This window comes from Folsomia candida, unplaced genomic scaffold (genome assembly GCF_002217175.1).
Source record: "Folsomia candida strain VU population unplaced genomic scaffold, ASM221717v1 Fcan01_Sc004, whole genome shotgun sequence".
NCBI classification, from domain to species: domain Eukaryota; kingdom Metazoa; phylum Arthropoda; class Collembola; order Entomobryomorpha; family Isotomidae; genus Folsomia; species Folsomia candida.
In genome coordinates this window covers 1,967,928-1,982,714 of record NW_019091196.1, presented here as the reverse complement: position 1 = coordinate 1,982,714, position 14,787 = coordinate 1,967,928, and the positions used below count along the sequence as shown (strand labels likewise).

The following is a 14,787-nucleotide window of genomic DNA, read 5'->3' as shown; positions in this document are numbered from 1 at the left end:
AGCAGTACATGGTAACTTTGCAAAATCCATAAACCTCCAAATTTGTACAAAATTTTGTAAAAGTAATTTAACACAAAAACTGCGTTATTGCCTTATTATAAAGTTCATATATTCTGCACACTTACAAACTTTTACAAAATATTACACATATTTCTAAAGAACATTAGCTTTAGAAAGTGTTTGTAAACTTGCTCAGATCAAGGGCGTCATTTTATCTTGTAAGTTTGTAAAATAAGTCTACAAAACTTACGGATTTTACTCAATTTACTCAATTTGAAAATTCCCAAGATAACCCTATTTTAACATTGCATAGAATTTATCCTTTAATTATGCACAGCCAAAATGAGATTCAAATCTTAATAAATCAAACCCATTTAAATCAACTCAAATTTATCAAAAATTGGTAGATGTCGACACCTAAAAATTCAAAAACTCACATTGACAAATCAATGACTAGATTATTTCTGATTCGATTTTAAGAGTTCGACTTTCTGTAATTCACTTGAAAATTGTCGTAATGGATATGTAATCGAGTGAGACAGACAGGATTGGGCTTTTCATTTTGTACAGAAGTTTGTACAATTATTTTTACTAAACTTGCAGATTTTACAAGGCTACTAAGGCCTGCGTGAATTGCCTCTGTGTAATATTTGAGCGTCCCCCCAGACTCAGATGCTGCAACTAGAACGAGACCAGACCAGACCTTGAAGAAGTCCTTAAATTCAACCCAGAAAAGAGAAAGGAGCAGATGGGACCAAATTCAATCCTTGTTGTGGGAACATATGTACATAGGTCGAAAAATTTAGGTTAGCTTGCACTAATTTTCTGAGAAATTCCAAATTCTTACCAGTCTGGTAATACAGAATTGGCAACCGGTAGTGAGACTACGATTTAAAAAATTAGCTGGGTGAAAGTTGTGGTCCGCGATAAGAAGGATGATTACGATTTTTTGCTAACATTATGTCACAATTTTTGTAAAATTAGTTTTTGAAAGGTTTGTTATTCTTAAATTTGGATTTGTAAGTTTTGACGGGTTTTGATGAGATTCGTTAAATTTCTGTATTAATTATTTTTCTTTTTATTTCCTATTTCCATTTCAGAAAATTGAATACGGTTCAAAATGCCCCAAATCTCTGGCCATTGCCGACCTATGGTTTTTACGAGTTCCTCTTTTCTCTCCCGACTTTCTCAACTTTCTTAAGTGAAAAGCAACCGCTCCATTTATTCCACATCGCTCTTGGTTTCTCTTTCTCTCGGAGAGCTTGGGAATTCGGAGAAGAAAAAGAAAACTGAAATAAAATGTGGAGGAAACCAAACCGCAAACCACTCGCAAAGTAAAACCGAGAAATTCTTGCGGTCTGTTGGAAATCCTTCAAATTTTGTGTTTCTTTGTTGGGCGGAGAAGGGATCAAATCGAGTTGATGCTTGTCCAGGAGCGAGGAGAAAAAAGTGAACGGAGGTGAGCGACGGATATGTTTAATCGATGATGCTGCGAAATGGAGAAGTTCTCGACTTTCTCTTTTCTCTCTCTGCAAGTGGAAACCTGCCCGGTTTCATTCTCTTCTTTATTTTTATGGGATCAAATCAGTGTGATTTTCTAAGTGTAATAAATTTCGTAGGAGGAAGGAATTGGATGGATAATGTGAGGGATAAATAGCGGATGTTATTTTGTTATTTTTGGACAAATTAGACAACTTTGTGCTAAATTCTCAAAATAATGAAATACAGCTTTAGATGAATTATTTTTTGAGTATTCTATGAACCAAATGAAGAGGACATCTGGGAACCTTATAAAACTAATTCTTAGGAAAGATTATACTCCTTCGGGATTAAAGTTTTACAATTACAATTAAAAGTTTACAATTTTCCCAACTTGATTTTATGTATTTTTTAGGGGATTTCCGAATAAAATAATCTAAAAAATTCAAAAACAAGATAAAAAACGGGAAGCCAAGTTTTTGGTTGAGGGAAAATGTCTGAACAAGAATTAGGCAGGAAGTTTACGACAAAAATTTTGTGAACACAATTTTAAGTTTAATCTTGATTTCTCTCTTTTATAAGTGTGACTTCAGCGATGAATGTTGGAGAATTTAATTGAATTGGTTCCGGAAATTGTTCAGGTTAAAAGAGGAAATTGTTCAGATTAAAAGAGGAAATTGAACCGGGAGTAATAATAAAAGAATTGTAAAGTTTTGCAGGGTTTTCAATTTTTATACAACTTCTATTTTTACGGATCCACCGGAACTTAATTTTTTTCGGGAAATTATGCACCTCCATGGCGGAATGCAATTGGAATAATTTTACAATTTACAAGGGAGAGAGAGATCTTGTTTCCGATTTATTTATTTTTACAAACGGAGCAAACCCCAGCTGGGAAACTGCAAAATTGGGGAGCGTCTGTTGCTACTTTAGTTAAAATATCCCTACGGACTTGAAGGGATCCCATTTAGATCCAAATCCAGTTTTTGGGGGCAGACAGGGTTCTCAGCGAAAATACAGTTTAAAGGGAAATGCGAAATTAAATTATATTTTAATTTTACTAGAAAAAGCTTAGTCTCGAAATACACGCTGGTAACAAAATTATTACCGGGTGTATGTAAGTAGTTACTGTTCATTAGTTGAAAAAATAGGGACAGAAGCCCTTAAATTTTTCTAATTTCAATTATTTTTCTTTGTGCCAGGTAAAATACTCTGCCAGATAACCTTAGATTTTTGTACCTCTATTTTTTTTAAAGAAACACTAGTTACTAGTTTGCAGAGACTTGTAAATATTTGCACTTAAGTTTCAATAATGCTCATTGAAGTCAAATTCTTCACCATTCCAGACAAATTGACTTGTCAAAATTTATAGTTTTCTACAGTTTAGCATTAACCCGTCTATTTCAGATAAAAATCGGCATTATAGTTAATTCGTCAAAATTGAAGAAGTTCCACGCCATGTTTAAGTTTCTTTTTTTTAATTGCTCCTCATCTTTTGTTGCAGGTTGGTTACAACTTTCACCAGTACGAGCATTGAGCATTTCTGAGTAAAACTTTGTACAGATCACAGAAATTTTGGCAAAATTCACTTTACTGTTAGGCGAATTTTTTAGTCATAATATACCCTGCAATTTAATACATAAATTTCATAAGTTTGCCCTTATTTTGACACAATACAAATCTTCGCAGCTTTGCAAGTCTACCGGACAACCGGAAATTATCAGTTTGCAGATAATAATGTTTGCAATTTGAATTTAGCGAATTCTATTGTGCACATAAATCCCAATTTCGAGGAGCACTTCCGGAGCACTGCGATCTCATCGAGCCGTCCATCCATCCGTGCGAACCATGAGCCGACGACCCAGCAGCAGCGAGTTGGCTATACGAATGTAGGGAAGTGACCTAATTGTTAAGGATTTGTGTGCTTTTACTGCTCAATTCCCCAAGGGTTTTAGGACGGATTATTTTCCCCCTTTGGAAAATGAGAGAAAGGCAGAGAAAGCAGGATGAAATCTCGTTTCGTTCAATTCTGCACTATCCCAAGTTCGGCAAAATTTTGCAATAGAAAATTAAACTTATAGACTTTAATTGGTTTTCGAAGTGACGGTGAAGTTTGATTGAATTTTCGTAAAAATAAGTTCAAAATTTTATTAGGTAATGATAAAAAATGAAAAATGATAGCGAATTTTTCGAAAAATTTAACAAATCTATATTTATTTTCGTCCAAATTGAACTGAAGATTTCTGGTATGTTTTTGATGTGCAAAATTATGCAACTTGTGACCTAAAAAATCGGCATATATTTACAAATTTAAGCCAAAATTTCCAAATAAAGGAACTCTATTTTGGTTTGCGATAACATGACGTTTGCAATGACTTCCCAAAATTAGAATAATTGGTGTAACGCAAATACCTGATAAACACTAGTTATGAAGACTCGAGGCAAAGTAGTTAATTCTAAATTGTTGTAGTTAATTGACATAAATTAACCCGTAATTGAACTAGAATTATGCGGATTAGCATTTAATATTTAAATGCTATTGCGAATTTGCATAACGGTACATTTTGACATGAATGTTCGGAGTGGGCGAAATGAAATTTAACAATTTTTTATGGATGAATTAGTAATTTTGCATCGGTAGTAAATTATTCAAAAAGTTTAGAAATCAACTTATTTTACAACTGTTGACTGTCATAAAATCGAACCAAGCCAAATTTTGTATAAATATAGTAAAAAAAATGTTCCAAATCCTAAATTCTTGTCAAATTTAAGTTCCGTGAATAGTTATTGGAATAATTAATTATTACTTAATATTGTAAAAAAGATAGGGGTGATTTAGTAAAGGAAAAACGATGTGGTTTATGAAAAATATATTCTGAACAAAATTTGTGGTATGCATACAATTCAAATTTTAAGAAGTAATATGCACAAGAAACAATCGAGAACAGTCGCGAAATCAGACTTTTCAAAATTATGAAATAATGCTGAAAAATATTATAGATCTATATTTTGTCTATTTCCACAATAAATTGTACATATTTTTGTAAATATCGAATGTTATAACTTTCGTAAAAAATGTGTAAATATTCAAAATTCCATTGTTGTGCTAACAATTTGTCCAGTAAGTCACTTTCACTACCACATGAAAGATGACGACTGTCCAGCCCATCATACACCCTTTTTGTCCCTGATTTCTTACGTTATACATAACACTTTCTGAAGTCGGAGGAAAAGATTGATACTCGAATTTTATTTGCCGACCAGACCAGACTTTATCCACGAGAAAAAAGTACAAATAAAGAGGGCAAGGACTCACTTACCTTTCACAACAATTCTCGCCCCTTCACTCGTCATCACCTCGTTCGTCAGTTTGTGCAGAGTTCGGCACGCCCACACCTTTCGCCCGTCAGACTCGTCAACGCTGAACACGTGCAACTCTCCAGACGGAAGCAGGAGCCATTTGCCTACAAAAAAAGAAGACGAAAGAAAAGCGTGACAAAAAAATCTTGACACGAAAAAGGTGGTTTCCACTCAAAAAACTTTCTCCGCCACTTTCTCACAACGCTTTTTTATTGTGTGACAATTTTTTTCGGAGACGAAATGACCCAGAATAAAATTAGAGTGAAAGTAAAAGTGTGACGAGGTAGGGAATTGCATCATAATTTTTTTGGTACACAGAGTGCCTCATATTTTTTGCAAATTCAGACTTCGCAAAGTTTTCGAGAAATGGAAGCTTGTGCACTTTTCCAAATTTTAAAATCTACTCAAGGTTTTGTTAGGAACAACTTTTCGTACATAAAACTACCGGGTTTGACTTTTTGCAAGTATTTTTTTGCAAAGTTTTAGAATTTAGAAAAATATTTTTTTCTGAAAGAATTGAAACAACCGTTCCAGCAGTTATATGCGTGAGTAGTAATTTTGATAAACACTTTTTCGTAAATAAAATTTATGACCTATTTCTTTGAAAATTTTTGTGGCAAGGTTTTTAAATAAAGAACTTGTTTGGGTGAAGTTGTGTAAGGAGATTAAAAACCGAATAAATTTGTAATGGAATAAATTTGCAAAATTAATTATTTCTGATAAACATTATTGCAAAGTTTTTGCAAAGTTCGCAAAATGGAAGCTTGCACTTTTAGAATTTTGGAAATCTAGGGATATATTTAGATCGGTAAATACAGGTTGTGTAATGAACAATTTGTTATAAATACAATTTACGGGGTGTAAATTTTTTTGCTAATATTTTTAGAATACTGGGAACATCTTTTTTTCTAATGGAATGGAAAAAACGTATAGTAAGTGGCAATATAATCTATTTAGTGTTTTTGTTAAACAATTTTTTGCAAATAAAATTTATGGCATATTTTTTTGGAAATATGTGTTGCACACTTTTTTTTAGATAAGAAAGAACTTGCATGGGTGACATTGTTGAGGGAGACTGACGAAAAAAAACAAATAAAATGTTATAGTGTTGCATAATAATTTAATTATTATTTTCCTAAGTTTCACTAACAATGGAGGCGCAAACCATGTTCAGTCCAGATAATTTTTTGACCTTATTAGTTTGAAAGAGCAAGTCTTTACAAACAACATTTGGTTCGGCACTTGGGCAGATGCGCAAATTTCAGCACGTTATGGGCGCCGCAAGTTCGCAAAAACGCACGAAGTTGAGCTTGCGCTTGGCATTGCCCGAAAAATCGTGCGTTTTTGCGAACTTGCGGCGCCCATAACGTGCTGAAATTTGCGCATCTGCCCAAGTGCCGAACCAAATGTTGTTTGTAAAGACTTGCTCTTTCAAACTAATAAGGTCAAAAAATTATCTGGGCTGAACATGGTTTGCGCCTCCATTGTAAGTTGGAATAAATTTGTGGTGGAATAAATCTCAAAATTAATTATGTCTAGTAAATATTTTTTGCAAAGTTTTCACAAAAAGTGGGAACATGGGGGAATAAGTGAGTGCATAATTAACCGACCTGTCTGGAAGTTAGGATAAATGTTGAGTGATCCATCTTGCACCCAGGAAGTCACAGTGATATAGTCCACAAGCTCGGGAGGTACAAGGCAGCTGCGGAAAAATTAAGACACAAATTATTCAAAATTTTAATCAATTGTCCAAAATTTTAGACGTGAAGGTAGATATTTACATGGTACACTTGAAGATATGAAATTGTTCCAAGTTTTATTTCGCCACAATTTTTAACTAAGGCTACCAAATTTGGAAACGAGGAATCCCACTACAATTAACTTTTTGATTATTCTAAATTTCGTAAATTGATTTAGAGTTTTATTTACAGTACTCATTGTGCAACAAAAATTACGGGGTATTTTTGGGATTTATTTAAGGCTAGCCTCCATGACGTAGTCGTCTCAAAAAATCATTGAGTAATTTAAACTGCGCGAAATTTGCATCCCCTTTGGACTGTGAATTATATTAGCCGAATGAGCCGAATTAGTTTATTATTTAGCACCAGTTTTTTTTTTATTTTGGCGTAGAAATCATACGAAATTGAATAATTTGAACGCCAAAATTAAAATAACTGGTGTAAAATAATAGGATAATTCGGCTCATTCGGGTAATGTAATCGCGGATCCAGTACTTCTTCAGGTGGACTCGACTCAGAGTTCCCATACTTTTACATACATAAATGCACAGCAATATTTATAAATTTCAAACTAATTTTTCGAGACTTTTAAATCGAATTTCGAAGTTCTGTACACCGCTATTGTTGATAATTATCTGCTTAAAAATATGCATTTAAAATTGATCGATATGGATAAGCCAATTTTGCCTGATGATTAGCATGTGGTCTTATGGAATTTACACTATTTGTGGCATACAGCCATTCTCAAGCTACCAAAATGTTTGATGTCGGCTCGAGTACAAAGATAACGGGATGGTCTACAATATCGTCGACCAGAATTTCGAAATTCGTCCTAGTTGCTGAGAAATAATTAAAAATATAGGGTTGTGACGTCACTGTTATGACGTAGGCGGCGCGTCATGGAAGCTTGCGTTAAATACGGACAAACAAGGCAAGTCACAAATGCCTCCTATAACTTCCATATTCGACAAGCATCTTTTTGTTGCTTTACTAATCTATATTTTAATTTATCTCGAAAAGGCGTCTGACTTCGACAATTAATAAAGATGAAAATAAAATGTCAAGTGATTTCCTTAAACAAAAATAATGTGACAATTCACGCAGCCCTGATAACTTAGGATTAGTAAAATTCGGATATTTTATAATCTGCTTTCACAAACTTTTTCAAAATAAAAAGACGCCCATGATCTGTGTAAGTTGACAAAAAGTAATGTCATAAATGCATCGCACCATCCTCATCCACACGAATTTATATCGTCCTTGTCTTTTCGGAAGTCTACATTATTTTGTTTATTAAAAGGCGTTTGTATTCGACAAATTATGAAAATACGAAAATAAAATGTGTCCATTTTTTTAATGTGTCAAACTAAAGAAAATATCTAATTTCTAGTTATTTGAAAATGTTGGTGAAATAATTTTATTCGGCAGGTAAAAACTATGATGTGATTCACGCAGTCCTGGGTAACTTTGTAAAATCCGTAAATTTTACAATATACTTTTACTAAATCAAACTTTTACAAAATATTTGTAAAAACACGCCCTTGATCTGAGCAAGGTTACAAAAATTTGGAAGCTTATTTCCTTCGAAATATTTTGCAATGTTACTAAGCCGTGCGTGAAATGTGTAAATATTTTGACGAAATTTCGAACACATTAATTGATTGATGGGAGTCGCTTAATCTCACAATTTGATGTGACCACGTGTCCAATAATTTGCTAAATGACGAGATAACTCTCTTAATGAAAAGAAGACGGGGAGAAAACTCACCGTAAAATGGCATTATTTCCCCGGATCACGACCACGTCCGGATTTTTTATGTAGAACGGGGTGTCCAGCACTGAAAGAATTCCAGAGATTAAGATCACAATTTCTAATTAAAATGACATAATGACACAAAGTTTCGGGGGAAAACTCATTATTTTTTGTCCAAGTTTTCTCCAGAAAGTTTTCCTTTCACTTTTCTCTGGATTTCTTACCTGCACGAACCACGACTTCCGGACTGATGATTGTTCTCGACGGATTACTGAGTTTGCACCGAAGCGTCCCAAAGTGAACGTCGGGTCGGAACTTGTCAATGGGAAAGGGGAGAAAGCGTATGTTTCCGGTTGGCAGCACCTGGAAATGGATAAAAGGAATTAATATTTTTTGAATTGAATTGAAGTTTTATTATACTGGCTTATACACTTTAAAATTCTGGAAATAATAAACCAAATCCAGAGATTTATTCAAAAATTAAATCAGTTTTTACTGTGAAACGTCTCAAATCTTTGGGGATTGTAAATTGTTAGATATAAACAAGTCTTGTGTACCAATTTTGCGTATTTTGAATTTTGTACTTGAACTCCGAAGAAATGAATTTAAAAGTTTGGAGACAAGAAATTTATATATATTTGTATTTTGTGTATTTCTGATTTTAGAAATAGTGTGTCGTCAAATGTAATATTTTTAGTAAATTGTAACATCGTTTTTTTAAAGATGAAGATGCATCAAAATTCGGGTACACGTCAAAAATATACCGAATTGTTCTAAAATCTTGTGAAACGTCTGGTAAAGAGTTCGATCTCTGTGAATTCTTAATAGTTTGTCAATGATATTTTTTTACAACAGATAAATCAGTTTCTCAATTTTTACAAAATATAAATATAAAATGCATGAATCCACACTTAACTAATTTAGTATCCTACTCGACTTGCATAAGGAAAGCATGTGATCGAGTTTTGCAAAACTTTAAACATCAAAACTATAATTTTGTGGCCGGTTTGGTTAGGTTAGTGTGGCCGATCTAAAGGGTGTTAATAAAGTCCGATCCCATGCATTTTTTGGAGCGTGGTTGTTACAAATTCAGCTGGAACTTTTGAACCAGTGAAGTTATTTATTTCAAATTTTTACCATGGGAGGAACAACTAAACGTGTAAGTCATGAGCATCTTAGAGTTGAGATACAAACATTGCATCAGCAGGGGCTTAAACCTACAGAAATTGTGCAAAAATTGGGCTGCAGCCGCAGAACTGTTTGGAAATGGAAGAATAAAAATTTTGTCCACGACAAAAAGCGACCAGGGCGACCCAGAAAGGTGTCACCTACCACAAAAAGAATGATTAAAAACAGACTTTGCAAGAAAACCGGTAGTTTATTACGTAATTGAGCAAGGGAGTTAAATGACTCAAAACGCTATAAAGAGAAGAAGAAGCAAATTAACTGTGTGACCGTGCAAAAATTTGTGAAAACTACGAAGTGGGGTCACACAGCTTACAAACTAACCAAAAAAACCTCTCATGTCACAAAAATATATCGATGACCGTCTGAAATTTGAAGAACTCCTTCAGAAAAGTGCCCATTTGAGTGAAAAAAGACTTGGTGAAGAATTGCGCAGTCACATCCTTTGGACTGACGAATCTATTATTGAACTATATCCAAAATTGAACCAACAAAATGTTCGTTACAGGACAGAAAACAAATCGGATGTACCATCAAGAGCGATCCCAAAATTCGGGCTTAAAGTTATGGTAGCGGGTGGATTTTGTGCACGTTGCGTGACCCCTCTACATATCATACCAAAAGGCCAATCAGTCAATGCAAAGCATTATATGGAAAAAATATTACCTATCTATTTCGATAGCATGGGGAACAAGGAAATATTTCCGAATGAAAGAAAAATAGTTTTCATGCAGGATGGTGCTATAGCCCATACAGCAAAAGCGAGTTTGAGTCTCATCAAGACGCAAGTTTCAACGGTCTGGAGCAAGGGGGTGTGGGCCGCTAACGGCCCAGATTTGAATCCCCTGAAGAACCAGTGGTCCATACTTAAGGAAAATGTATACAAAGAGCCACAACCCCGGACGAGGGAAGAGCTAGTAAAAAAAAGTTCAAGATGTATGGAATTCGATTTCCAGAGGCACATTGGAAAAATTAGCACAGAGCCTTAAACAAAGAGTTGAGGGCATGGTTAAAGTAAATGGTAACAAGACCAAATACTAAGGTAAATATGTCGAACATTTTTTGTAAGTATCACGGGTAGTTTTTTTTTATACTAGCCTTCACTTTTTTACAGGAAAAATGGGATCGGACTTTATTAACACCCTGTATTGATGGGAATGGACCGTCTGGGGACACAATGGGCTAATTTTGCATGTTTATGTATTATCCGGAAGCCAAAATATTTGCAAATTTGCACATTTCTTTAGTTTCCACGAAATGTAAATCAGCCATGAAAATAAATCAGAATAAGTTCTTTATTCGATACGAAAACTTTAGCGTCGAATCAGAATAAAAGGGATTTACACACTCAAAACAAAACGGTGTCAATATATGGCTTAACCGCCTTACTTACAATTGTGATTCCGAGTAGTAACGAATTTTTTCGGTCCGGTCATAACATTATAACTACCGGTATCAAAATCATCATAACTCGGATTCAACATTGTAACCAAGGCGGTTAAGTCATATATTGACACCGGCGGTGTTGATTCGACAAATTTTTATTTTGAGTGCAATAGCATATTTACCCTACAGATTTTGAGTCGATCTAATATTAGATAACAGGTCGCTATGAATTCGCTTAGAGAATTCGCAGAGAATGTCGCGTTAAAACAGAGAACTCGAATTCTCTCAGATTTCGTTATTATTCTCGTATCGAATTCGCATCGAATTCGGTAATTATTCGTACCTAAATTCGATATTACGCTCATTTCAGAATTCGTAACGAATTAGACTCGAATTCTCAGAGAATTCTTCTATCGAATTCGAAACGACTTCACTATGAATTCTTAAACGAATTCGCTGTTATTGTAGTTAGGAATTTTCCCCGATTTCGATAGGAATTCTTCTTACAGGAATAGGAGACTATATACTGTTCGCCTTAAATCTCGAATTCGTAAATAATCCTTAGAGAATTCACTGTGATTTCTCTCTTTCACGCTGTTACTATATTTTTAAGTAATTTTAGCTGCCACATTCAAATCTTTCCTCATGGGAAGGAGACGACTTTTTCAGTTGAGTGCTCGCCAAAAAAGAAGACTTGTAAAAAGACGAAGTGAAATTTTTGAGGAAAATTTAAATAGTGACCTAGTCCAGGCCGAAGGGGAAAACATTTATTTAGAACAAGTGTTCGAAGAAGATCTGGAAGAAATTGAAGTCGGAAGTAACACGAGTGAAGGAAGTTCAACTGAAACAATTAGCTCAGAAAGCGAAGGTGAAATTGATACTTTTGATATTACATATAGTATCTAAAATTGGTCCCTTGAATTTAAAATTCCTCATAATGCAATCTCATTATGCAACACTCTAAAACATTTTAAAAATATGTTAATCTCAGATGCGGTAGCAGCTCACCCTAGGACTCCAAATTTTCCAGACGAGGGCACAGTTGACGAAGAAATACACAAATCTCTTAAGAACGTCGCAGATAGAGTTGGGAAGCGTATGAGGTACAAATATATACAATCGATAATAACTGTTGGAAAAGATTTTAGAAATAACATTAGTATATTTTCAATAGGAAGTGACTTAACATCGCGGCCAATTTCGCTACCAGGGTCATCTGATTATTCAACTTATGTTTATTTTAATGTAAACAGTTATGTATATTACATGATATTTAGAATAAATAAAATAAACTATAAGCTGGATTAACTCGAAATATAGGAGAAATCGTATCGATTTATTACTTAATTCGTAGTGAATTCGTATAGAAGTCGCATTAAATTCGTGGAGAAGTCGCATTGAATTCGTTTAGAAATCGTTATGAACTCCTACATATTCATCGAATTCAAGACGAAATCGCGAAGACTTACCGGCGAAATCGATATACGATTCTCCATCCATTCTCTGTCGAATCGGCGGACATTTCCCTTCGATATCTCCTCGAATTTATCTCGAAAGTTGGAAATTCGAGGCGAATTCGATATCGATATCAAAGCGAATGTAATATCGAAACATAAGAGAATTCAGAGCGAATTGTTATCTGGGATATGTATGCAATAGTGCTGCTGATGAGTTGGTGGCCTTAAATGCACAAGAAATGGTCACGAACTTGTGCAAAGTTTAATTTTTTAGCATTTTAGGACTCCCAGATAAATTTAGGATGCAAATGGTATCAATTCCAACAAAATTGTAAATGGATAATTTTTTGTATACAGTGCATTTACGGTTGATTTCTGGCTCATTTACGGCTCATTAACAGGTTTTCTAAAAATAAAAAGTCCAAATTTATGCATTTATCTTTTTGAAACTAATTAAAATTATACGTTACATGCTCTGCGTGGCCAATCTGTTTATCTTATTTAAATTAAGTTACAACTTGGGTTTAAATTAATATCGTCATTAAAGCCTTACAAAATTAAAATTCTGAATCATGTGATTGATTTTCATAAAATTTTGCAGATCTCAACCAATACGATCAAATTAATATGGGAAAGAAGATAGCTTAACCAATCCATACACATCGATCCTACAATTGGCGCACAGTCTCCAAATTTCCTTTCTCTTTCTACTTTCACCGCTCTGAACCATTCTAAATTTTGATCTCGCTTTCACCACTCGAAAACCAGACAGAACAGCCCACACAACACTCGCAAACAAATTCCGTTCCTGCAAATGGATGGACTTGGTCAGCCACACAAACACTCGTTCACTCTCACCACGACCACTTCATCAACTCCGCTAAATTTGCTCTCCCCTCCATCCAACTTTCTCTCTCTGTGGGTGAAATGCAGACAAAATTGGGTTCACATCATAACCCGAGAGCCATACATAACACGAAACAATCATGCTTTGTGACGTCCACGAGCTTAATTCTGCTTTCAGGTCGGGTGCTTTCACCCAATTAAAATCTTGGGGGTGCTCATCTCAAAGGAGTGGATGTAATTCTTGGTGGGACAATATTTAGGAGAATGGAAAGCACTAAAAATCAATTGTGTGGTAGAATTAGGCTTTACCGCGTCGGTAACGATTTGCCATCACAAATTTTTCATGAACCTAAAAAGTTTGTACTAGTAATATCCTTTCGAAATAAATAATAATTTCAATACGAATTGAAAATCATGTCGATCTTGGCGCATATAAATAACTTATAGTCTTGCTCGCACTTCCGGTGACGAATTCTTTATCGAACGGAAACACATTTTTCCCGGAATAATAAATCTTTTGAAAGGACAAGCATTTTGTTAAGCATGATTTTGAACCTCGAATTTATTTCAATCGACCAGGTTTTCATTTCTTGTTCTTCTTCATGTCTCTATTTGTTACCAGACGGTAATAATTACAAAGGTGAATACATCTAAATCATGAAACATTTGACTTTCTCACTTATTCATGAGTACCCCTTGCCACCAATTGCACAAGTTGTATCGTCCCAGTGAATAATTCCATTAAAATCATGGATTACATAATACACCTGTCTCTCCACCCATCCAATCCACCGACTTAATAGCTTTACATGCGTACATACTTTCACTCATTTCATCCCCAATTTAAAATCCTCTCGAACAAAATTACTCGTCGAAATACATATTTTGGTGAAAGCAACGGCAGAAGAACACAGTGTGCTCGTCTGGTCCGGAGTTGTCCCCTGATTTATGTTCTCGGTGGGTGAAAGTAGAAAGGAAATAAATAAATCGTGCCGCCGACTTTCACCGAAATTCTAATTTTGTCCTTTTCTCCATTCATTCCTCTCCTCTTGTTCCTTGATTCCTCGTCCTATTAAAATCCAATTTTGCTCACGGGGAGGGCAAGCCGGTAACCAAGAGATGGATGAAATTGGACGGGAGAAAGCACGGTTTATGTTCCCAAAGTCGGAATAAAACCTAATTTCGACCAACATAAAATTTATGTGGGTTTAATATTGGAATAAAATGGACTCGGACGGCGAATTCTTCTTCCGCGAATGGAGAAAGGTGGAGGAGAAAGTCTTCATTTTTTAGTCGATTAATGTAATGATGACGTATTACAAGGCGGATTATTTTGCAAATTCTTTTGTATTTATCTTTTCTAGAAAGGGTTTAAACATTTATAGAATTCGAATTGATTTAAAATTGAGTAAAGAGGATTATAAAGTAAAGCTTTATGTTACTATTTTTAGTGATGTTGTTGGAATTTTGGAGCAAAATTAATGCACTGAACGTACATGTATAAGTGTTTTTTTTCGCAAATTATGTGTTGAATTAACATTCGAAAAAATTAAGTGTTCAAGCATGTTTAAAATACTTACAG

The 14,787-nt window shown here is 34.6% G+C and overlaps 2 protein-coding genes across 2 annotated transcripts in view; one reads left to right on the top strand and one right to left on the bottom strand.

Moving 5' to 3' along the window:
* The window catches only part of LOC110848288 (Down syndrome cell adhesion molecule-like protein Dscam2), an 86,572-nt gene extending 75,305 nt beyond the window's left edge, over window positions 1–11,267 (bottom strand). The window contains exons 1-5 of the mRNA XM_035850954.1: window positions 11,262–11,267; window positions 8,556–8,694; window positions 8,347–8,416; window positions 6,450–6,541; window positions 4,800–4,943 (exon numbers count right to left, since the gene is read on the bottom strand). Of these exons, the coding sequence (XP_035706847.1) occupies window positions 4,800–4,943; window positions 6,450–6,541; window positions 8,347–8,416; window positions 8,556–8,694; window positions 11,262–11,267 (451 nt within the window). The remainder of the gene's footprint in view (window positions 1–4,799; window positions 4,944–6,449; window positions 6,542–8,346; window positions 8,417–8,555; window positions 8,695–11,261) is intronic.
* Window positions 11,268–11,397: 130 nt separating this feature from the next.
* LOC118435351 lies at window positions 11,398–12,099 on the top strand. Its single transcript, XM_035851327.1, has 3 exons — window positions 11,398–11,770; window positions 11,894–12,005; window positions 12,077–12,099. The coding sequence occupies exons 1-3, from the start codon at window positions 11,548–11,550 to the stop codon at window positions 12,081–12,083; spliced, it is 342 nt and encodes a 113-aa protein (XP_035707220.1). The 5' UTR covers window positions 11,398–11,547; the 3' UTR covers window positions 12,084–12,099.
* The last annotated feature ends 2,688 nt before the right edge of the window (window positions 12,100–14,787 follow it).